General features: G+C 44.9%; 1 protein-coding gene across 1 annotated transcript; it reads right to left on the bottom strand.

Annotated features, from left to right (window-relative positions):
- Nucleotides 1–16,553: 16,553 nt before the first annotated feature.
- LOC139794398 (cystatin-like) lies at nt 16,554–19,005 on the bottom strand. The gene is made up of 3 exons (XM_071739905.1): nt 18,730–19,005; nt 18,040–18,153; nt 16,554–16,917 (listed from the first exon to the last, which is right to left on the bottom strand). Exons 1-3 carry the CDS (start codon nt 18,961–18,963, stop codon nt 16,840–16,842), a joined length of 426 nt encoding a protein of 141 aa, XP_071596006.1. The 5' UTR covers nt 18,964–19,005; the 3' UTR covers nt 16,554–16,839.
- Nucleotides 19,006–25,139: the final 6,134 nt, after the last annotated feature.

Genomic DNA, 25,139 nt, shown 5'->3' with positions numbered 1-25,139 from the left:
AGGTCCCTGTGCGTACATCCTTGGCCTGCTTAGCAGGAGATTGGATGATAAAATCTGTAATGAGGTTGTAATTCATTAGATGTAGGAAGAAAAAAAGGACGTACAATATGTTTGATGGAAATAACACAGTTTTGAAGGTGCTGGCATGAATCACAAGTTGCATTAAATTTGTTCAATAGAAATGGGTAGATCAGAGCAGTTGAGATGTTTCATTTTACCTTTTCTTTGTGCATATGCTTCTATTCTTCTTTCTGAAAGGAGACCTTCATTTCATTTTTTTATTTTTAAAGGAATAATACAATGAGTTAATAACCTGAAAGTTACATAAGCTTTTTTATCACAAGCCAGCTCTTGCAAAAAAAAAAGTGAAGCATTTTCTTTCCTTACAGATGTCAATTTTATCACTGTACTTTTCAAACTCAGATATCCTTCAGCTGAGGAAATCCTTAGCGCCACAGGGTTGACTTCTGGTGGACTTCATGGGCCAAACTGAGCCAATTCAGCAGTGTGCCTACAAATGACAATGGCCTTGGAGAAAACCAAGGAGTCCAAGATATAATGATCCCCTGAATAGGCACACTGCACCATCTGCACAGTGTGCCCCCATGGAACAGGCACCATGGCAGCAAAGCCAATGAAAATTGTTTTCCTCCAGAAAGTAGTCCTCTTGAAACACCACAGTAGAAGCAGAAAATCATCATTCAGGAGGCCAGTGTCAGACTTTTCACAGGGACTCCCAAGAAGCTTAAAACTGCAGTTCAAAACATGAAGCACTTATTTAACAGTGACCCCAGCACTTGGGTTCCCCACAGCAACATGGAACGTGACTCTGAAGGACTTCACACTGCAAAGAAATTATCCTGTTTGTGTAAACAAAATGTAAACATTGATGCATGAATCTTGCAGAGAAGGAGCAAGAAGTTCTCAGAAGGATGAATGTTGCATGACTGCCAGAGGCAGTCATTCCCTGTTCATCAATAAGGGGCTATTTTACATTAGCTAGCACTGGTTCAGGTAATAGTTAAGGAAAGCAGGAAGGACAGAAAAGCCAAGGCATCACAGAGCACTGTGTGGTATTCAGACATGTATCATTCCTGTAGCCTAGTACCCAGGAGTGAAAGTTCAAGACCAACTTTGACAAAGTTTTCTCCTATTTTGTGAGCATACTTTATAGTCAGAAAGGGCTGAAACTGCAGTGACACTGAGTTTTGCTCCCAGATACCCTAACCAAAACCACTTATTTGTCCAGGAGTGTATTACCCATATGGTACTTCCATATCCTCTGGATCTGAACTGCAAATTCTCACACACACATCCCCATGTTTAATCAGCACACAGGGTTATGCTAAGCCTCTACTGCACCCCACATCAGTGTTTGCATGGTTATTACCTAGGGAGAACAATCCTGGGCTTCAATATGGGACTTTTTCTTTCTTTCTTTCTTTTTTTTTAATAGAATAACTTTGGGCTTTTCAATAGAGGCACTTTTCTCTCCTACTTAGAAATGTTTTAAAAGGAGTTTTTTCCCTTCCACAGTTCTCAGCATGTATAAAGGCTGAAAAGTACAACCCAGGCCAATAATAGAAGTGAACAATTATGGCAGCTGTTCTCTGAAAGCATTAGCAGCAGAGGTTATTTCTTCTTCCATCTTAATTAACCAGACTGGCCAAAAGTGGTTTTAGTCCTTCCTCCCTTTCCCAAAGTAGTTTATGAATTATGGGATATGAGTTTGTAACAAAAGTGTCACCTTAGGTTTGTGGTCACCTGAAATCAGTATTATGAAGGACAATATAATTTTCATTTTAAAATCCAATCAAGCAGGAAATATTTATGATTGCAAATAATTTATTTGCAATTAAAACACTGCCATTCTTCCACCTCTTCACTCAATTGTCTCCAGTATCAGTCAGACACAGAATTTCAACTACAGCTCTCTGAATCTCTAAGATTTCTGCCAACTGTCAGCATGTCTGGCTTTTCAGAGAGAAGTAGAAAAACTTCTAAGCAAAGAGATGGAATGATCAGTCCCCAAAACACCTAGCTTCTTTGATGAAACAGTTGAGGCTGAGGCACTGAAGGTTTATTTATCCTGGGGTGAAGCAGCCAATTAAACACACGATGCTTCTGCGGGCTGTTGGGGAGGTGTCACTCCCTCTGCCTTGGATGCCAACATTTGGTGGAAACAAAAGGAATTAATAATGCATTCTTTGAAAAGCAAGGCAGAAAATGATAGTCAGCTGAGGAGCAAACAACATGCTGGTAACAGCCTCTCCTCTTTACCTACCTGCATGGTGCTGCAAAAAAAAGGAGAAGAGTGATGCGTGCTTTGCCGTAAGGGGATAGTCAGCACCACCGAGCAGTAGGAAACAGAGTGGATCACAGCTCTTGGCTTTCCTTATTTTTCTCTCCTGCTCTTTCATCCCTGACACAGGCAGACTCTTGGCCTTTGCTGACACCATCCCTTGTCCCTTTGCTAGGCTGTAGGCTGAAATCCTGAACCCTCAGCTGCTAGCCTCTCTCTGGCTGAGCCCCAGCTGTGCAGACCTGCACCCCAGGCCAAGGTGTTGCAACATCTGAGCCAGATCCATCCTGTTGTCACCCTGCACATTCATACATTGCTTTGTCTCAAAATATTTTTGTGTGTGCATTTTGCATGTGTCTTCTGTACATCTGCCCTTCTCAGGCCTGTATGCCTGGCAGCTCTGGTCAGTCTATCAGAAATCTGAGTGTACACATCCATCACCCCTTGATGGGGCTGCCAAGAATACCTGATCCAAAACACCTATACACAGAGCAAAATCTGTATGCCCAAGCCTTGCTTTGCTGTCTTATAGCTTCTCCAGAGGGACCACCCTCCCCCCAGATTGTACTAGCATGCTAGACAGGATCAGGAGGAAGGTGACTTTCTCCATTCAAACCTTTTTAGAGCAGTTTTTCAGAACCACAGACCTACTTTAGGTAATGAATGGCACAATCTCATGTGCAAAACAGACATTGGAATGTGACACCCACAAATAAGACATTGGTAACTTATTTGTTGGTAACTTATTTGCTGAAAAAAATTGAAACAAAACAAAACTGCAATACAAAAATACAATTTACATTCTTGCATCAGTTTATGGAAAATTAAGATCTGAAAATAATCTTTGTCCTTAAAGGGAATAAATAAAGCCTATATGCTAATCATTTTTCAATTTACTAAGAAATGGGAAAGCTTGAGGAGGGAAATGAAGGAAGCATCTTAGCAATTCATAGTCAAATATTCATTGAAAGTTGTCCAGGCATAAGCAGCACTACCTAAAAAAAATTATTCTAAAATTTGAACCCTGTGGGCGAGTTCCCTTCAGGGAAACTTAATATCATTATATTTCAATGTTTCTTTCCAGATCTTCATACATAATCATAGAATTTGTAAACAGGCATGGAAGTGAATAAGCAGAAAAACACTGATGCTGTATAGCATAATTAATTTCTCCAAGTAGTAAATTGACCCATGTGTCATGAAGGTCAGACTGAGAGTTAGAAAATGTTCCTTTGCAAAAATTGAAAATTGTGTGTAATATTATGATGCTTTTTATTACATGAGTGCCAGAGCAAATTAAAGATCACCCCATAGTGAGAAAATTGCCCCAACAAATAAGAGCTCATCTCCTAGGTAACCACAGCAGTGAGTGCTTGTAGCTACTCAAATAGGTTTGGACTTCTTTTTTTTGGGGGGGGAGGGAGCAGGGGAAACATCTTGCTATTATCACCATTTTCCTGGTTGGGGAAATTGAGGCACAGAAAGATGAAGCAACTTGCCCAAGATACTTGCAAAGCCAGTAGCAGAGTCAGAAAGTAAAACTGAGTCTCTTAAGATCGTGGGTCCTGGGTCTGGAAGCTCTCCCCTGGGAAGAAATCTGGCTCCATCACCTCCATCAAGATTCTCCACCAAGGTTGACATTGGATTATTAGGTTTTAATGAAGGACTAGAAATAAACTCAGTTCATAAAATTACTTGTCTGTGGTAGCAGGCAGGGAGAAAAATTACACTGATATCTCCAGTCTAACCTCTGCCAAATTTGTGTAAACATCCCCAAAACCCCACTGCCTACTTCTCCATCCCTTGCAGTCCAGCGGTGAGGTCTGAGTTTTAGTCACTCACCAAGGTGTCTGGGAGCATTCCACAAAGCAAAACCCCACATAAGGTACCATCTGAAATCCTGCTCCAGATGAGGTGTTATTTCAAATACACAGAAGGTTTCTGCCTTGGAGACCACTGGTGCCTGTGTTGGGCTCTGCTGTGCAAGGTGATGTCAAGAGCTTAGGAGAGCCAAGTAACCAGAAGCCATCTTTATAAATCCTTCACTCTCAGCATTATTTGGTTTTGGTGCATTCTAGTCTCACCCACTTCTTATGGTACTTTATAATAACAAGAGCAGAATTTATCAGCAGAGCTGACCTATGATAACATTAAACTCATTTAGATCAAAACACATGATTAAAGCCAAGTTATCAATGAGATCAGCACAAATTTGTGATTTAAGTGTTGTCTGAGATCTCCAAATCCTCCAGAAAATAGTAGCTTGTAATCATATCCAAAAGGGGACAAAAAAAATTCATTTGCTGAGCCAGTCTTGATCTTCAAAAGGGTGTGAGAAAGATGCCTTGCCAATGCTCTGGCAATGGCTTCAGAGTACAGCATTAGCTTTGACCAAGTGTTGAGGCATACAGGTCTTAAGCAAGAGAAGTTGCTCATACCAGGCACAAAATAAACTTGGTAACTAAGCACAGAAATGAGAACATTTCCTTCAGTCTCGCTGTATTGTTTTCTTCTGAAATCAAAGAGCAGCTGAAATAATCACCAGCCTGTCTCATCTTGAAGCTTTCTTCCCAAGCCCAGTAACTTCAGGCTGAGGTGCAACTGATGGCAAGACAGACCTCAGTGTAAACTTTCAGTAGGTGTTCAAGTATCTATTTTGCTTCGAGGGGAGCAAGTGATGTTGGCTTTCAGCTCCCCAAGCAGATATGGAAGAGAGCACAATCTTGTGGCAGAGCTCTCTGGAGGTGTCCAAAATACTTTTCCTACATGACCACAGGAGGGATCAGAAGGCATGTCCTGGCTCTCCCAGACACTGCCCTGGTAGCACCACTGCCAACGCTGTCCCTTATTCAAGATCTTGTGTTCACTAACATACTGTCTCATTAAACCCTGTCTGGCTGTTAGCAGAAAACAAAGAATTTAGCCATGTCTGACCTGGACACAGACAGGCGTATCCCCAGGACTCTAAGCCAAGTGCTCCCAATCAGTTTTCGTACCTTTGCAACCTTTTCCATTTGATAGAAGACAATTTGCAGTTTAGCCAGTGTCACCTCAAACAGAGCTCTTTCATAGGCAAGGCTTAAGCTCTTAAGTGATGGCACAATACCCCAGGAGCAAGAAAGTAAGCAGAAAGGGGAAAAAAATGACCCTGGTTTTAATTTTTTCTGCACAATGATCCCAGTTACACCATAAATCACAGCATTTGCATTGCCACAGCATAGAATTTTGTATCTGCTGGAGTTGTAAGCCATTTAATTTCAACATACCTTTAGAAAAAGGTTTGTAGAAAACAAGACACTTGCTTTATGCTGATGCAATTAAGAGAGCTAATTTCAATTCTGAAGCAAACAACATTTATTCAAATTAATAGCCCAAGGGTTCCAGGACTAAGACTCGTGTTGTTTTGTTTTAATAATCCATGGGACAATCCCAGATATTTACATAAATTGAATCCTCTAGATCTCATCAAATTTTCAGGCAATAATTTCCTAGGGGAGAGGACATTTACTGCTAATTTCAGAAGTGTGCATATAACTTTTGCTGGCTTTGCACGTGGCCCTGAAACATATTTGGGGCAGCATACAGACAGTTTCCCACTTGGTGCATATTTGCCAGGATTATATACCACCAGCATCAGCAAAAGTGGTTTCAGTGCCTGCAGAGTCAATGCCTGCAGTGCCTGCCTGTACAAGAAGCTGGTATTTAACAGCTCCAGCATTTACAAGCAATGCAGAGACACGTTAGCATCTATTCCTGAGAAAGAGGTGGAAAGTTCTCCAAAAGCTTAATACACTGCATGTCAGTTAAGTCAGAGATCTGAAGAATCACTAAATTAATTTAATCTGCCTTTCGTAAATTATAACTCCTGCTGCTTATTGACCATGCTGCAGAAACATCCAGTTTCTGCCCCTTTTCTTAGGGCAACATACTGAAAAGCAGACAACTATTTCACCAACAGAAGGGAATATTTTCTTATGCAAGAACCTAGTTTTCCTAAGGAGCTAATCACAGTGGGGTATCTCTGATGCAACAGTGTTAGCAGAACTCAGGAAAGCACAAAGCTCTTCCCCACAAAGGTTTCTGTTGGCATCTCTATAAAATTTGAAAAAAATATATGCAAAAGTTATGTTATGCTATGTTATGTTGTGTTATGTAATGTATAAAATGCAATTTGTCATTCTTGGTGCTTCATTGCTTATCTGAGCACCAGCCAGGCAGTGCATAGTGAAAGATCCATGGTTGAGGATGCACTTATTCCAGTATCCCTGTTGCTTACACAGCCTCAGGACCTGTGCTTGCAGAGGCATGATCAAAGCTCTGCAACTATTTATGTCATATCTGGGCTATCTAACAAAAGGCATTTCCTATTGCAAAATGAACCAAAACCATGAAGCAAAACTAATACCCAGATCCATGTACAGTCAACAACCCAGTACCAAAAAAACGGGTGTACAGACATCACCACAGAGCAGCAAAGAGGTTCAGGACAAGACACTTCCCTGCTCTGTTCCCCCAACCTCTCTCTCTGGTCTGGCCACATCATAAGCATAACACCAGCAGCTCATGGCACACAGCCTTTTGCCTAGAGCAGACTTCAGATGCTGTAACAGCCATAGGTGCTACTGAAGTCACTTGAGAAGTTTTGATTTGACAAAGAGGTCCTGTTTGCTCCTGGGCTGCTTCTGCAGTCTTATTGAATGCCTGAGGAGGAGTGTGGTAGCTGCATTGGCATTTGGTGTTCCTCAGATAAGCCACGTCTCTCAAGTGCCACTGATTGCGTGTGCTTGGACATATGGGGGGAGGTGTTTCCTCCTTGCTCCAGTCTGAACAAGAAAGTGTTCACAACAGAATATGCATTATCGAGGGCTACTGGGTGTTAAGCTCCAGGTTACAAGTGCAGAGCACATTTTTGGGCAAACATAGCATCAGCTGTGGAGGACAAGCATGTTCACATCAATATTCCTCAAAAGACAGGGAGAAAACTCAGAACCACTGAAGACTCAAGAAGTACCTTGATCTCAAGGAACATGATAAACGCCCTTCTCCACAGAGGGCAGATATATTTAGGTTTGCTCTTTGCACTTTCACAATCAACTTAACTATCCTTGGAAGTAAGACAAGAAGATGAGGTGAAATTAGAATGATTTCTTTCGGTTTAAGGATCACCTGTAAGAAAGATGTTGAAGGGTATCTACTGGCAATGGGGACATCCAGGCAATGAGCTGCAAAAATGAGTGCTAAACCTGCAGGGGAGAAACTCTGGGACAACCAGGATTTTGAGAGCCTGGCTGAGACAGTGTCTGGTGCCCTTCTGCCTGAGTGATCAAAGCAAAGAAGACCACCAAGCAGGCTGTGTCAGACCTTCCTCCCAAAGACACCTGAAAAGAGATAACCACATACTTGCTGGGATTGGAGAAAAGATTATGGCAGATGCCTGGCTCTGTGTGGGAAGGAGAAGAAACCAGCTTTCCTTTTGTGTCCAGCCTAGTTCTGCATCCCTGTGAGATGCTGACCCCCTGTGGAAATCTTTCAGGTTACACATACAAGGCTGCAAGGGGTGAGAGCATTAGCTCAGCACTGGGGAGAGGAAGGTTCTACTCAGCCCCAGGTACCCGGGACCGCTTTTCCTTACAAGAATTCATCCATTACTAACACTTGTACAGCTCCTCCTGATGACCATACCATGTCACCTTTCTGAAGATCAGTAAAGACACAGGAGCTGGAAGGACCACAGCATCACCTTCTACTCACTGCCTATCCACTACAGAGACAAGAATCACTAAACTAGTCCCATCTCAGGCTTCCTGCACCCAGCATTCAACAAATGCAGCAACCGGTTAGCAAGCACATCTGAGCAATCACCAACAGGGAAAGTCATGCACAGCCCAGAGGTTTGCAGCCAAGAGCAGCCCTCTGTCTCAGTCCCACACTCCAAGAAAGGAGACCAGAGGTGTTTCCCAAAGGATATGAGCAAAGAAACCCTTTGTACTTCCTCTCCCTAAGGCTCTTCTCTTCAGAGTACAGCAGCATGCAAGCCAGCTTTTGCCACGCTGCACCTGCTTGGGGATTGCTCACAGGCAGCATCCTACCCCAAAACAGGAGAAAGCACAGAAGGATGGTGATGGTCAGGCCCAGGAAAAAGCAACCCAAATGTCAACAGAGCAATGTTCTGCTTATACCTGCAGTTTGTGGGCTGATTTCAGCTCCCATCACACAGCAGATTTTCCCTGAAGACCTTAGTGACTTCACCCATAAAACAATAAAATTTAAGAAAATAAAAATGAAAAACCAAGGTCCAGCCTGTATTTCTCTTTTGGCTAAAGAAGAGTTTCTGCAGCATCCTGTTCCAGTTGCAGCAGGCACTTTGGCACCATATGAAGGTTTCAAAGGTACTTGAACAACCAAAGTTCTTAGAGGCATTACCTGAGGTGATGGACAGTCCCTCCTATGGGCCATTGCCTGGTCCAGCAGTGGGTATTAAACACAAGATCTAATGAAAAGCTGTCACTGAGAAACTCTTTGGGAATTCAGGGGTATTTAGGACCCCATCCCAGTGCAAGACCCTTTGCTGTCTTTGTCTCCTGTCCCAGGTATTGAAAGCCCCTGTAGACAGCAATGTATCCTACCACAACTCTTGTGTGGGCTTTGTGTGCTTTGTGCAGCATCAGCGTGAAGCAGCAGACACCAGCACTGCGACTGGTCATTGGGTTCACTGATGGGAGCCATCCTGTGGGCTGGTCCCTGGTCTTCATCTCAGCCAGGTCAGCATGGCTGCACTGGCACCAGGAGGGGAGAGGATGCCCACTGAACACCTCAGCCCTTTCACAGGTCTCCTCTCAGAAGTGCTCAGAAAGCACCTTTCTTTTCAAGTGCTTGAGGGACAAAGTGCTAAAAATTTCTTCGATCCCCTTTAAAAAAACTAAGAAAAATAACATTAAGGCTGGCAGAAAGCTTGCAGTGCAGGCTCAGAGGCCATCTCGTTTCCAAGGAAGTCATTTTGCTGCACAGTATTGCTTTAGATAGAAAATTGCCTTCCATGCCAGCATAAGCATTGCCCCTAGGGTGGTCAGAGATGCTGGAGACCACATTCCTGAGCCACAGCTTTGGTCCAGCCCAGAGCTCTTTATCCTGTCCCTGTGCAGCACCATGAGCATCACTGCCCACTAGAAGCTGTCCCGATAATCAACATATGGGGAGGAAATGCTGTCATCTTCCTTTCTCATCTCCTAGTTCCAGACCAAATGAAACACTGAGTGCTTTTTCCTTCTGAGGAAAACCAGACTAATTTCAGAGCATTCAGTGTAAAATGTGGTGTTTGTCTGAAATGTGACCAAAACATGTCAGTTTGGGGCCAGTGTTTAATTTCTCCCTCACTACTCACTCTCCCTATTTCCTGATCAAATTGACTCTGTTGATAGACAGAGGATGTTGGGGTTTTTTCTAATTTCCAGCACCACAGGCTCAGTGGAGGGTCTGAAAACCCACCAGGTGTTTTCCCTTCTGCTTTCCCTCTGCTACTGGGGTAATGAGCTCTGCAGTCAGTACTGACCTGCTGAACTTTGTGATGAGGAGGAAAAAACTGTTTTACAGCAGCTGTGGCTCTTCCGTGGCAAATCCTATCCCAAGAGCCCCAACCACAGACCAGCCCTTTTTCTTGTGAGTCCTGCCCACACATCAGCCTGTCCCAGTGTGCACAAACCCTGCTGGCTGCCCCAAAGCAGCTCCAGGTAAAATGACCCCAATGGCATCTTCCTGCTGGATTGAATAACCAGCTCTACCCTCCTGTGCTGCAGAATGGGTTTCTCCACAGCAACTGTTGCCCACAGCGAGTGCAGACTCTGGGCTTTCTTGAGCCCCATTAGAGGTGGTAACTAAAGGGTCAAAACGAGATTTTTCTGAGAGTATCCGTGCTCCTTTTCCTTTAATATTTGAACTGCTTCTTGCTTTCCCAGCACAAGCACCTGCTGAGTGCATTTGGTCTATATTTGGGAGAGAGTAGGTTAAAAAAGTCTGTTGCCCATTCTCCAACTTTCTATCAAACTGATATCCCAGAGCCAGTATTGTGGAAGAGTTTCTGAGAAAGCCAGCTGGACAAAAGCCACATCAGAGCCATGGAAACATTACCTTTTGTTATTCTCTCAACATTTCACAGAAGAAATCATTTCCACTGGACCACCTGGGGTCTGGAGACAGACGGAGTGTCATATTGAATGTGAAAAACATTTCCTAACTAATGTTATCTGGCTAACAGAGGAAGCAATGAAAAGACCTACTATTCAGGGAAGAAAAATAGAGAACTAAAAATCTAGACTCAACAAGTTCCATGATTTTTAACAAGAGAGGTCAGTGTAATTAGAATACCTATGCAGACAAGCCATGCTCAGAGGTCCAAAGCTAATTTCATTTATGGGCTACTACTCTTCTTTAGCGGATCTTGTTCCTGAAGAGCTCCCAAATGTCCCTTCTGAAACCAGTCCTGTGACCCCCAAGTTCCCCAAAGCACATCTCTGCATGTCTGGAGCTCTGTATATCCAGCTTCACCTGCAAGCTGCAACAAACACATCATGCCAAGAACATCTTTTCAAATGGCTCTGGTGCCCCCTCTCCTTCAGTGCAGAGATGCTCACAGCTGAAGTGGCTGTGTTTGCAAACTGAAGACACCCAAAAACCCCAGACACACTGTTCTCTGGCCTCTTGCTCATCAGTATGGGTGACTTCATCTAGCTCAGCTGGCTAATGTGGTATTGAGTGGCATCTTTTCCCCTCTGCCAAGATGACAGAGGGTTAAAGATGTTGAAAGAAGTGGTCCATGATGCCTTGATCACTAGCAAGAGCAAGATGCTTGGGCACAGTAAGCCTTTGAGGGTGACAGCACTAACCCCACAGTTAAGGGTGGGTGATGATACGGGAAACACAGGGGGTTCAGGCTTCACTGATGTTAATGTCACAGGTTTTAAGCCACTCTTAGCTACTTCTGACACTACAGGAATGTCAGAACTTGCCTTCTTGGCCCCACAATGAGGGAAGAAAACAACTGCTCACCTGTACAGACTTAACCTGGGATGAGGGAGAGAAACATCACTGCTTCACCTGAAACCACTTTTTTCTTGCTAGCACTTATATTTGAGTAATTGATACAAAATCAATTCCCTGGCTAGGCCTGAGTCCCATATTCTTCTGCAGCTGGGGCAGAGAGCTCTTAGTGCTACCTGTACTCCACAGGGAGGATCCTGCTGGGTTTGGCTTGTCTGTGGGATCACCCTGCAGCTGAGTACATGCACACACTGCCATCAGAAAAACCTCTTAGGGAGAAAGTTTGACTCCTTAGGTCTCATATTGGTTCCTATCTGCCCACATAGTAATTTTTTACACATCTAGATTTTGTTTTAAGCTCATTTTGATTCCCCATCCTGCCATTCCCTAGGCTGAGATGGGAAGGATAAAGTGATGTTGCCATACAGTGTCCCCTATATGCTGTTGCTGTGAACAGCCAGGGGACCTGTTTTCCAGGTGAGTGGCAAGAGCCAGCTTCAGCACTACCTGCCTACAGATATGGGCCAGGAGATAAGTACATGGAGGAGATGCCTTTGATGGATAATAATGACCTTACCCCATCAAAAGCCAGATCACCTGTGGTGCTTAGAAGAGGCATGAAGGTGGCTGACACAAGGTATGATGTTTCTCAGCTGGTGGGGAAGTGGTGACAGAGCCTTCCAGCAAGGAGGACATCATGAGTCACTGGTGACTTTTGTTCAGCTGAAAGCAAGGTTTCTCCAGCATCAGTTCTGTGCACATACATACGCACACAAGCCCCCAGAAAGGTCAGAAATAGCACCCAGCACACACCCCAATACTCATGCACCAGTTTACCATGGAGACAAGCAGTTGAGCTTCTCCTTTTCCTACCTCTTGCAAAATCCTACAGTAGGAGCCTATCATCTGACAAGGGTTGAGCAACTATGCAAATAAGTGACAGAACAGAAGAGAGGCTTTAGCAAGTGTTATCTTGAGCACCCAGTCCTGCCCCAGGGCCCACCATCACACTGAGCTGTGCCCTGTGTCAGAAGGGGATGGCAAGGAGATGCTTGCAAAGGATTTGAACTGTGGAGCCTGCCAGTTGGATGCTCTTCTCACTAAAACCAGGTGGGCACCAAGAGTACTCCTCAGCTCTCTTTGCCAAGCCTGGGACCCAGCCTGGAGAGAACAACCAGCCCTACCAGTTTCTCATCAGCAGGCCACCACCAAAGGTAGATGGCAAGTTGTGGAGAAGCCCAGTATCATCCACAGTGACTTAGGACACTTCCGTGCTCAACCCAGCAGAACTGATCTCCAGATCATTGTTGTATCCCATAAGAAAAGGGATCTGAAGTGTAATCTCCCTGGTATCATCATCAAGAGTTGAAGCACCAAGATTCAAAATGGGATGTGTGTTTGATCAGTAAATTTGATCTCCTGAGGGATCCACACTAGTGTGATTCTAAGGCATCACATGTTAATGATGAAACAAACAAGCTAGCATCTTCAAGCACATACTAAGAGGTCTCCATGCCTTAGGCTAAACAATATTGTACATCCCAAGCACACGGACGTTGGCAAAAGCACTGAGCAGGGTGACCTGGATCCTCACATGGTCATTTGCTTTCATAATTGCAGCAAATTGAAATTTAGACTGTGTGTGGAGGGAAGCATCTATACATGGCAGGAGTGCCAGTATAGCACTATAGATCTTCAAGAATCTCAGAGATCCTGCAAGGCCACATCTGAGGGAACAGCATGGGGAAGGATGAGCCAGGAGTTGGGGGGACTCCAACCCTGCCTGTGCTCTCACCAGCAAGACCCAGTCCCATAGGGTCTCAGCATGGCCGGTAAAGCCAAGGGTGGGACAGGGTCTACCAACAGCCACAGACACAGTGAGGGGATGAACTGCAACCAGGGTCCCTCCAGAGAGCCCAGTCTGCAGATGGAGAAGCTAGTGACAAAGCTACAAGGCAGGTCCAAGGTCTATGCAGCAGCCAGGGATAGAGATAAAGACATATCTAATGCAGATTAGACAGGGAGAGAAGACGCAGTTGAAAGCTTAAATCGGGTCTTGGGCCATGGGTAGAGAAGGTGTGTAGGTGAAGGTCACAGACAAGGCAAAAAAAGCCAGAGGCAACCTGTACCCTCTTTTCTCAATACTTTGTGTCCTTCAGTTCTCATGGTAAAGCCACTTTTTATCACAGATTCACACACGTATAAGATGCCCTTCAAGAAGGCCAGCTAGGCTGAATGCTGCCAGCCTAGTTCAGGTGGGATCAATACTTACGCTTGCTCACACTAATGAGGATACAGCCTTATTTTCTTCAGCTGACCATGCCAGAGCTGTGGCACACCAGTAATGCCCACAGGCTCCAAAAACATCATGGTTTGCACAACTGTCTCAGCTGTGCTGTCCACATGAGTACAGGTCTGTAGGTGAACGTACTGCTAAGGAGAGCTACACTTCTCAGCCAGCTGGCTCTGTATCTCTCCCTGAGTCCCAGTACCAGGCAAAAGCTTTGTGTTTGTGAGCTGTAGCAGCAGCAAAGCTCTGACTCCTGTAAATTTAAGGAGACGTGATCCTAGAACTGATCCAACAGATACAAGCAAAGCATAACAAAAGACAAGAAAGAAACACGTCCTTTGGTCAACCGTTTGTGTATGTCACCATCTTTTGAGAAAGTCAGGCAGCAAATGCAGCTAAAAATGGGGCCCAGTGTTCAGCTGACCGAGCTACCACCAGCCAGCCAAGCAGAAAGACCTGCCAAGAGAAGTTTCCTTGGCAGGGAAACTTTCACTAACGCTCTTAGCCTGTTGCAAATGCAAAATAACACATAGCCCACAGTGGAAGGTGCTCAAATTAGGTCAGCATTTTTTTGGCATTTGCTCTGAGTACAAAGCACATAAGGACAATCACCAAGGCTCACACACTCAGCAGCTTGTGAAGATGCAGTAATCTGTGCCATTCATTGGTGCCCTTAGCCATTGGCATTACAACATGAAAATGCAAAAGTCTCATTTTCCCTGGCATGGCCATTCTTTCTCCCACATGCTGTTTAGTGCTGCTGTCTAACAAATACAGATAAAGTGGTGAAAATGACTGCTTACATCCATCTGCATCCTCATTTCTTGCCTAGTCTTCTAACAAAGGAGATCAGGAGAATTACCCATTCAGTCCACAGAGCCAAGATGATAGAAAGAAAACATGGGCAAACCAACCAAAAGCATGATGGACCCCCTTCACCACTGCCTACTGCTTGCATATACAGGCTGGAAAACAGAATAAGCACATATAAATGGAGTTGTTAGAAGAATGACAGGCGAGGACACCTGAGAGGCTGGGCACCAGGATTTCCTCAATCAGAAAGGTTACTGACCCAACAACACAACAGATGTACACCTGCAGAGTCACTAACCTGGCTGGCAGGAGAAAGGGGCCTTCTTCATGCATGGCACTGAGTGAGAATGGGGGCAATGATGGTGAGGAAGCAAGTGGAATAACTCCCACTGGATCTGAACATGTCCTGGGTGGACAGCTTTGGTGTAGGGCAACCAGATCAACCCCCCTGGACAATGGGCATCTAGATCTACTTTGTACTCACCACAAGCTCATCAAACCTCAGCAGTGAAGGAGGTGGCATTTCCTCTGGGAGAAAGAGCAGCCCACAGAATATGCACACCTAGGAAGCTCATTTCCCACCATAGTTTTGTATGCTGGTTTCTCACTACCGTTTTTCTCTTCTTCATTAGATCCAAGCCCACCCATGCCTGAAGTCACATTTGTGTTAGCTCTCAAAATACCATTTTTTAGACAAAAAACAACAGCACTTTTATACTTCTCACCTCAAGATGCTTTCTCCAGCCATCAGATCACTTCTGCAGCTCTTCTCTACACACCTCAAACCTTCCTTTCAACACAGGACCATCCACACCTGGACCAGGATTCTTGAGCTTGAGGATTAACATAAAGCATGGCAGAACACTGGACCTAATTTTATCCATGGGTGACATTTACACCAAAGGAGTATGTTTACTTCAAAAAACAGAGAAGCAAAGACACAGACATCTACTGTTAGGACAATACAAAACAAGAAGTAACCCTGTTTTTCACCTCAGCCCCTTCACCCACACCCAAGACTTCTTCTCTTGACCTGGAAGCTTCCCCTGTTATCTGAGGATGTAATTTCTTTTAAGAGCAACCTAGCCCTTCCTCCCATCATTCTCCAGGATAGAACACCAAGAATCCTCATATGAACAATCTCACGCTCCAGTCTCCCTTGCCTTCTGCTCAGGGAATCCTCAACTTTTATTTCAGTTCTGGGACATCACATCACATGACACAGAAAAGCTTGTTTTGGTTTGGTTTTTTCCCCCCTAGATCTGGAGCTCTATCAGGCTCATTCATGCACTTGGCTGCGCAGGGCTGCTTCTGGAGAATATTGACACTCATAGAACAAAGCCAGGTTTTTGGACAATATCCATTTGCTATAAAATTAAACTGGTAACATTTTTTTCTTATCAGTTATCCACTTAACACCATGGGTGCATTTCTACACCCATCTCTGCTTGTAAAGGGAAGCTATGACGGGTCATATGCCAAAGCAGCTGTTCCTCCAGCCCCATCAGTCATAATTCCAATCATAAGTGAAGTCAGACATTCTACCACTTGGACTGGAAGGAAAGCCCTGAAGCTTTGCTGTCAGAAAAAAGGCTGGGGAGACAATATGCAATGATCAGATACCACTGGAAGTAAGTGTTCCTAAAACACCTCAAAGGCAGTGCAGGAAGACACCAGAGTGGCTAATTCACACACAGCACAGCTGCCTTGCAACTGAACAGTGTAGCAGCCAGGACCAGAAGGGATCACAGTCTTAGCACACATTTTGGCCAATCTTCCCCAAATCAAGCATTATATACTGCAGTGTTTTCAAAAGAACAGTGATTCTCCTGCAAAAACACCACTTACTCAGAATCAGTGGACAGTTTTAGAGACAGTGAGTCATGGCTTTAGCTACCCTATGATCAGGATGATCTTCAGGGGTCCCTTCCAACCCTGATACTCTCTGAGGACACCACTTTTTTCTGACCCCATTATTTAGGCATGATAGACTAGGTCATAAATAAAAGTAAACCCTTCCTCCAAGACAGCAGAATCTCAAAAGAAAACAACACATCACAGCAACTATTAATTAAGTTTTTATGTTTACAGCAGTCACTTAACAGGGATACCAAGTTTTCCTTTAATCAGAATTCTGATGCTGGAGTTACTTTATTGGGAAAGGTGTAGAAAGACCAGAACAGCTGCTCTAAAATGTAATTACAAAGAAGAAAAAGTTGAGCTCATACTGTGCTTTAAAGGAAAGTTACATAGTTTAACTTGCATAGCACAAGCACATATAAGTAGTCGAGTTAACAGGCATTGACAAAGCCTATCTCAATTGGTGTTATTGCTTTTTTTTTTTTTTTTTTTTTTAAATCTGAGTAACTGGTTGCTGGTCTCTGCTGGAACCAAGGTAGACTTAGTGGCAGCTACTGGTCAGTAGTTTAATCTGGTTCAGCCAAGGAATACTGTACACTACGAAGTCACAAATGGTGTGCTAGGGAGAGAGAGAAAAAAGCAATTATCAGATTAAGAGCATAAAACAGTGTGCTTGACCTGTTATACAATGATTTCATAACCCACCTGATCTAAAACATACACCACTTACGTGGCTCTCTAGATTAGCACTCTTCCAGCAAGTATTCTGAAACACCCCTCTTGTTAGTATGTGTTCTGGATTAATCACTTCTCTCAATTGAACACTAACAGAGAAGCTGTTGGCAGTTCTGAAGATAAGGTTACCTCCTTTGCCCATCCACATACAGGAAAGTTTTCAGTACAGGTAATACTGCAGCATAAGCTCTCAGGCACAGCTAATCTGTATGTACACATCAAACCATTACAGCTATCATAACAGTACATACAAGCTTCTTAGCTAGGTGCTTAATGGATCACTTGTGTGCAGTTACACTTCCCATATATGCAGAAAGTGCATGTACACAGAGAAGGTAAGCCTACCACTGTGATTAATGCAAGTAATGAAGCACTGTGGAAGAACTAGACTCTGGCAAGATCAAGGCATATTTGATCATCTTGCCTGAAAACCTAAAATACTCCTTAAAGAACACTGCTATTAGAAAAAACTTTAGTGTAAGAGCTTGGAGGGCAGAGAGAACAGGGGTAATCTGCTTCTTGTGATCAGTGCTAAGCTCAAAGCACTATTCAGTGCTAAGCTCAAAGCACAGGAATCAAAGTACCCTAGGAAACCATGTCAAGTCAAGGATGTACATATCACCAGGGGGGACCAGAGAAGCAGAGAATAGTATACAGACTCAGGACACTGTCCTGAGACCCAGGAGACCTGTAGGCTTGGCAGAGTTTCCTCAACATATCCTTGTGATCCAGACCATGAGCACTGTCTAAGAGGATTGAGGCATGCTGTCTGCCACACACTACAGCCTCAGATCTCCACTTATGAAACAGGCTAAAAGGTTCTGCCTTCTCTGTCACCATCATCTGGCAAGACCAGTTCTGCAAGGGCACCATTTTGTAAAACCTCAAGGTCTCTCATCTTGGCTGGGGCAGAAAAGGAGACACCACCCAGACTTCTCTTTACTAGGCCAGTCAGAAGGAAGGGACTGGAAACCCAGGGACGTGCACACTATGCTCCGGAACCTACCTGAGACATCTCTGGTGCCTCATGGAAAGCGCAGTTCTGGAGATCATTTGCTGGCTTGGGGCAAGTTGTCCGGGCAATCTCAACTTTCATTATATACTTGATTCCAGACACCAGCTGCAACAAAACAAGCAGACACAGCTTTACCAGCAGCACATAGGGCTCTCTGATGAGAGAAGCCTAACAGAAAGGGAGACAGTTTTTCAGCAACATGATGAAAACCAGTCTACAAAAGCACAGAGGGGACTGTGTGTGGCAAGCTCCATGGGAAAGGCACTTGGCACCCTTTCAAAAAACAGGAAAGGAAATCCAAGTAAACAAGTCTCACGGTGCAGCTTCCGTAGTCAGTAAACAGTGTGCTGGTTAACCCATCAGCAGCACAAGGGAGTCACTAGCTTCTCCAATAACACACAGCACTCAAGGGCATACAAATTGAAAAGGCCCGAGTTATTAAAAAAAAAGGATTTTATTCACCTTATGGGGTTTTTTTTCCCAGGGAAAAGAAAAAAAAAAAAAAAAAAAAGCAAGCACAGCTTGGAGAAGCCCTCAAACTTAAGGCCTGGTATTTCCCCCTAAAAATTGGGCTCATTTTCAGCTGTTGTCCGGAGGGTGCCAAGGCCAACCCTAAGACACACATCCCGGCCCCGGAGCAACGCGGCCGCTGCTGTGCATACGAGCCGCCTCGGCACCCACCTGTCTCTTGGCGCTGATGACCCGCACCACCCGGCTGGAGTACATGTCGTTGCTGGCCCTGTTGTACTCCACCATGGCGAACTGCAGGGCCCGCTGCAAGCCCTCGTCGTTGTCGGCGTCGTCGACTTCCACCGGGGCCCCCAGCAGCCGCGGGCGATCCTGGGCACCCAGGACGGCGCCGGCAAACATCAGGGCCGCAGCCAGCAGCGTCACGATCACCTTCACCCCCGCCATGACTGCTCACTCTGCTTCCTCCCTGATTCACAGCGCCATTTTAAGCCCGTCGGGGAGAGGCGGGCCGTGGCCCCGGTCCAAAACACTCCTCCCCGCCCCGCCCCGTCCTGCCCTCTGCCTGCCTCCGGCCCGAAGCCCTTCAGCAATCGTGGGGCTGGTGTGTGCCGTCCGATCCCTGTGTGCCACAGGGATGGGCAATGCCCGCTTGGATGCCCCGGAGGAAGCCCTGCACTGCCAGGCTGCCCGAGGAGCAGCCGAGGCGCCCGGCTCGGCTGCCTGACACAAAGCTTTCCCGACAGGAGACGCGGACTACCTTGGGACAGGCTTCCTGTCCCGGCAAAGTCCTTCTTGGTGCTGCTCATTTTTTTTTTTTTTTCTTTTTCAGAAAGGCCAGTGTTGTGAGGTGGAAAGAGTATCACTAACCCTGAAATCTCTCTATGCTGGGGAAGGGCCTGTACCCTAAAGGCATTTTTCTTGTGGAAATACAGGACATTTTGCTTATGGAAACACACCTGTGTCCCCTGTCCCTCGGGGATGGGACAGGAGGCAGGTGAGCATGTGGCATTGGCATTACGCTGCCCACGGCCCCCCACAGGGTTACAGGTGGAGGAGGATGTTTTCCCACATGGATCTGGGAAGTTGGAGATTTTTCCAAGGTCTGCCTCCTTGTGGGTTATTCCCGCCCTTATTTCCCTCTACTGCAGACGGAAAATAAAAACCACAGAGCATTTTAAGCTACCGGTGTAGCTCCCAGCACAAAACACTGTGTGTCATTTCCTACATCTGCCTCCACAGCCTTGGTGTTACCTCATCTACATTCATTGCTCCACTGAATGTCAGAGGGGCATCTGCGGCAGGGGTGGCTTCCCAGACAGGTTACTTGCAGTCTTCTCCTAACCACAAGCCTAATTCCCCTGCACTGTCAGGAATTCTAAGTTTGGAAAGACAAGACCTAATATAGCATGAGGGAGCTTGCTCCAGTGAGATTTAAGACGCATGGAGGTGTTAGGCTAAGAGAAGGTGAGGTTTTTTTCCCTGAATATCTGCAACAGACCTCACAATAAAAAGGCAGGGGCTTGTGCACTGAGTGGAAAGGCTGCCAGCATGCTAGTGAGAGTCACCAGTGGAAAAATCCCCACAGCCGGCATCAAGCTGCGCAATGAATTCAGTAGCAACAAGGCACTGGGCTACTTTTTACAGCTATAGAAAAGCATGAGCATGACCAAAAGCAGCATAGAGGGGACTGGGTTGTGGGTACTGGGACACGAGCCAGAGCTCCCAGTGGCTGCATGAGTCTTTCCCCATTTATCTTTTCTCTAATTGGCCTTGGATCCAGACTGGATCAGTTTAAAACTCAAGGTCAGGGTTCCCCAAATGTCTTTAGAGGTGAAGAGACTCTTCTGCACTGTCAGTGACTGCTGTCTAAATCAGCACTGACCTAAATCAGTCACTGCACCTCTGGTTTACCTGCCAGGTCTCACCCCCCTGTCCTGGCCCTACCATCAAAAAGTGCCCTGGCTGGAGATGCTCTCAGCCCCATGTGGCATATGCAGGGATCTGTGCCTCACACTACTGCACAAGGGAAGAACCATGAGAAGGAAAAACAGTGCTTTGGGATTCAGGGAGCTTTGACCTTGCAGGCAAACAAGCAAGCAAAGTCTTAGTCTTGCTTGGGTCGCTTCATTGGAGGCTGAGGTATTCCAAACTTACTGCAGGCAGTAAGTCAGATCTCAGTACAGTCCTGGTGATTTCACGGTTATTTCTGAAAGTGGACATCACGCTGGGTACAGGACAAGACAGCTGCATGGCCTCTTGCCTCTGCTTCGACACTACAGCATGCCCATTCTGCTGCCTGTGCTCTGCCTCTGGCCCTCACCCAGGGTTTCAGCTTCTCACACGCCAGTTTGTCACTGGCACAATCAAAAATTGATGCCACAAAAGCACTTTAGCAGAAAAGATGGAGGAAGCAGCCTCTGCTAGACTTGCTCCAGTGACACCTTTTGGGAGGAAAGGTTATGCATATCATCATTCACACAGTACGAAAGAGTCTCAACACAGAGAGGGACCGTCTTTCTTGCACTCAGAGAGGTGGAAGCCAGGGCACAGATGTGGAAAAGTTTCTGTCTTGAGTTTTATGAGGCAAAGCCTTCAGCCTGGGTTTCTCCTCTACCTGGAAGTGTCCTCCGTACTGGCTCCTCACAGTTGGGAAGTTCTTTCTATGGAGTTTCAACCAAAATTTTCCTCCTCACCAAACCACTGCCTACAGCTTCCACAGGCTGCAGCTGAGGCAATGGAACATTTTCCAAGGAACAATTCCCAACCCCTTCCCACTTGCTGCAGACAGGCTTTCCAGAAATGCTCTCTGACTTCCTGTTTGCCCCTCCAAATTTTGAACCTAGAGCAAAAGAGTCTGCTAGATTTGCATCTCAAAAGTCAGTTTGGCCCCTTTCTGCCAAGTGACTTAGCCAGGTGCTTAGAGGCCCTGAGCAGATGGTCCTTGAGCACCAATATCAAAATTCCCTACTTTTCCTCTGGTCCTTCTGTGTTCCTGCTCCCTCACACAGAAAACAGAGACACATTGTCCTTTTGTTTCTGAAGAGTGCAACCATTTTTCTCTATCAGAGGTGCTTTTTAAAAATATAACTGAAGTAGCAAATCTCAAATAACCAGATGACCAAAGGAACTAATAATTTAAGGAATATACCAAGCAACAGGACACTCAAGATAACATTGTAAAAGTTTGTAATACTGTGTACTACCTGTATAGCCAGAAAAACAGAGTTTTAGTGTCTTCTTACATGGTTGCTTCAACAGCATTTGTGCAATATCCAATATTTTTTCTTATCTTTCTTATTTTTCATTACCACTCAGAACTACTGAGCTTTTTATTACCAAGCATCCTCATTTCTCCAGATAACTGCTACTTCCTTGCCCTTGATCTTGACATCCCTCACCTCTCTTCACATCTATAGGAACAATTATAGATATGGCTACTCAGTAGCTAACAGAAAAGCTCTGTAATACCATGATATGTCTTTCAAAGTACAACTAGACAAAGATGTCTGAAAAAGCATCTAGTCTTTTAATCAAGAACAACAGTTTATCCACAGAGCTGAACTCTGAATGACCCTCAAGAGAGAGTAATTACTGTGATAGGGGCAGGAAGAAGGGGAAAAGCATGATTGAACATTAAACATTTGGTTTCTCTTAACTGAAGACAGTAGACCAAATCTATGTGGGATCAGTGCTTTGCACTCCACCAAGTGAATTCAGAGAAGTGAAGTTTGGGGTGCTGACATGGTTCCCCCTTCTCCTCCCACCATGCTGCATAACTAACACAGGGTGATGGAAGGGCGGTGTTTCATAAGAGGATCATTTTTGAAGGCTGAAAGCTTCTTGAGCAAGACAGTCAGCATTTTATGAGATGGGTCTGAGAGTCAGTCTTCACCAAAGGCAAAGACATTCCACAGCTCTTTGGAGAGTGCCCTCTGCTTATGGAAATGAACGCATCCCATAGAAATTTATATTCAGTGATGGTTGGGAGAAGGAAGGAGCCTCTGCCTTCTTCCAAGACTCATGACCACCTCTGTCCACTCTGTGCATGCAGGGACATTCTTTTTTTCAGAAGAGAAATGAAGGCAATACTTTTCCACACAAGGAAAACCAGGGCATGCTGATTTGAAAGTCCCCAGGGAACCAGAACCATGGCCACATCTCTTCTGCATGTACACACACTTTCAGATTCTGGCAAGCTATCACCACAGGCAGCCAGGAGTGGCTTTTCTGGGTAGACGGCAAGGCTTCAGCTGAAAAACACTAAGTGGCAGGACGGGCTTCAAAAGCATCAAAGGACTGATCTGAATGTATTTCAGTCCTGGCAGTACAACTGGATTAGTTAAAGACCTTCTCTCCAGTCCTCCAAGACTCTAAGACTCCATGCTTACTTTGCTCTTCAGAGTAGCCTTCTAGGACCTAATGATTGCCTACTCTAAATAAGCTTAACACTTAACCCTGAGTGCACCTTCCAGGCAGTTCAGTGGGAACAGAGCTATTAGGCAACATACATGGTCAATCTAGGTGTTGAGGCTCTCTTGAAAGCACAGCCCTAGATTTCTGGAGAACAGGAGAAAAAAAAAATAAACAAACCAAACAACATGAAGCCCGTGTAAGTAGCACTGAACCTTGTTCAGTAAAGGCAATGACTTTTAAGAATTAATTGCCAACAACTCTCAGGTCTGATCTCAATAAGGTCAACAGTAACCACCCTGCAAAGAGTGATTTCCATGAGATGAAGGTGAGGTGAGGGGAGCTACCCAGCTCTCTCTGCTGAGTCCTACGCTGCTTATATCACATGGCAGCATCACCCGATCTTAATCCCTTTCCCTTATGCCAATGCAGAAGATAATCTGGCTCTAAGAAATGAGTATTCGCACACAAACATCTGCTTTAGTAATAACTGCAGTTAATCTGCTTTTGTGCCACTTGGGAAGGCACTGGTTTTTACAGGCAAGCCGTAAGTAAAGCAATTGCCAGTAGAAAAGATGCATTTCAAATAACTGCAAGCAATCAGGTATGGTTAGACTGAGTAACTGAAGCAATGAAGCCATGGTATTGATAGCAAATGCTGATTTAACTGAACTACTGGTGCACTTGGGATGTCAGCAAAAAAAACCCCATCCTTTTTTACCCTGAGAAATACAAATGCTGGCACAGCAATAGCATATATTCAAAATTACTGCCAGATATTTTATGCAATCTGGTGCATTTGACTGCTGCTTCACAGGTGCCAGGAAGCCCAGGGGGGAAAAAGCTTGCTTTAGAGTATCATGGTGTTTCTGCAGAGTTCCCCCAAGCTCCCCAGGAGAAGAGTGAGAGCAGTCCTGAGAAGAAGGAGTTGGGGGTGTTGGTTGATGAGAAGCTCATGAGCTACATCCTGGGCATGTATCCTGGGCTACAATCAAAAGAAGCATGGCCAGCAGGTCAAAAAAGGTGATTCTTCCCCTTCTTGTGAGACCCCATGTGAAATACTGTGTCCAGTTCAGGGGCCTCCAACATAAGAAAGAACATGGAGCTGTGAGTCCAGAGAAGGGTCACAAAGATGATCAGAGGGCTGAAGCACATCCCCTGTGAAGACAGTCTGACAGAGTTGGGGTTGTTCAACATGCAGAAGAGAAGGACTCAGGAAGACCTTACAGTGGTCTTCTGTTACCTGAAGGGGCCTACAGAAAAGTTGGGAAGAGACTTTTTACAAGGACATGAAGTGATAGGATGAGGGGGAATGTCTTTATATTGTAAGACAGTAGATTTAAATTAGATATTATGAAGAAAGTCCTCAATGTGAGGTGAAAATGCTAGGTAAGATGCTAGAACAGGTTGCCAGAGAAGTTGTAGATGCCCCATCCCTGGAAGTATTAAAGACCAGGTTGGATGAGGCTTTGAGCAACCTGGTCTGGTGGGAAGTGCCCCTCATGGCAGGGGCACTGAAATTAGATGATCTTTAAGGTCCCTTCCAACCCAAACCATTCTGTGATTCTATAAACATATCATTTCTCAAATTGTCACCTGGATAATAATTATGCTTTTATGGACATGACAGCAGGGCAAGGACAAATAAGCTTTAGTTTCTTTGCTGTTCATAGGGGGTGCTGAAAGAAGAGCTGCATGGATCAGGTCTTTCACTTAGAATCTTAAGAGCTCAGCCACAATGCTGTGGTGCTGGTGAACCCCAATTCCACTCCAGCTGGATATTCTGGCCTCCTCACAAATCTCACAGAACTTGACACAGTTTCAGTTTTTTGTTCAGCAAGTGCCTTTCACTAAAATAATTAAGATCAGGATTAAGGAGCTTTGGCATAGCTTTGAAAAGAAATGTGCAGAGGCCCACTGCAGGATTCCCTCCATTGTCTCTGGCATGCTGCTGGTTTCATGAGTATTAAGTCTTTCACAAGCATTCAGTAATAAGTTGGGTAACATTTTCTTCATTCTCTACCACTCAAAAATATTTCTCAAACATGAAAGCTTGCTTTTATAAGTCTAGTTATTAAATATGTTCATATTTGCAGAAAATCCTTCAAATAAATGTCCTTTAGCCAAAGTCTTGCCATCTGTAGAGGAACAGAGAATCCTGTGAGAATCCATTTTCTAGTTAGTTATATGGGCAGCTCCATGTCAGTTGG

The sequence above is a fragment of the Heliangelus exortis genome, chromosome 3, assembly GCF_036169615.1.
Source record: "Heliangelus exortis chromosome 3, bHelExo1.hap1, whole genome shotgun sequence".
In the NCBI taxonomy this organism is placed as follows: Eukaryota; Metazoa; Chordata; class Aves; order Apodiformes; family Trochilidae; genus Heliangelus; species Heliangelus exortis.
The sequence above is the reverse complement of the archived record's forward strand: the minus strand, read 5'-3'. Positions and strand labels throughout refer to the sequence as shown.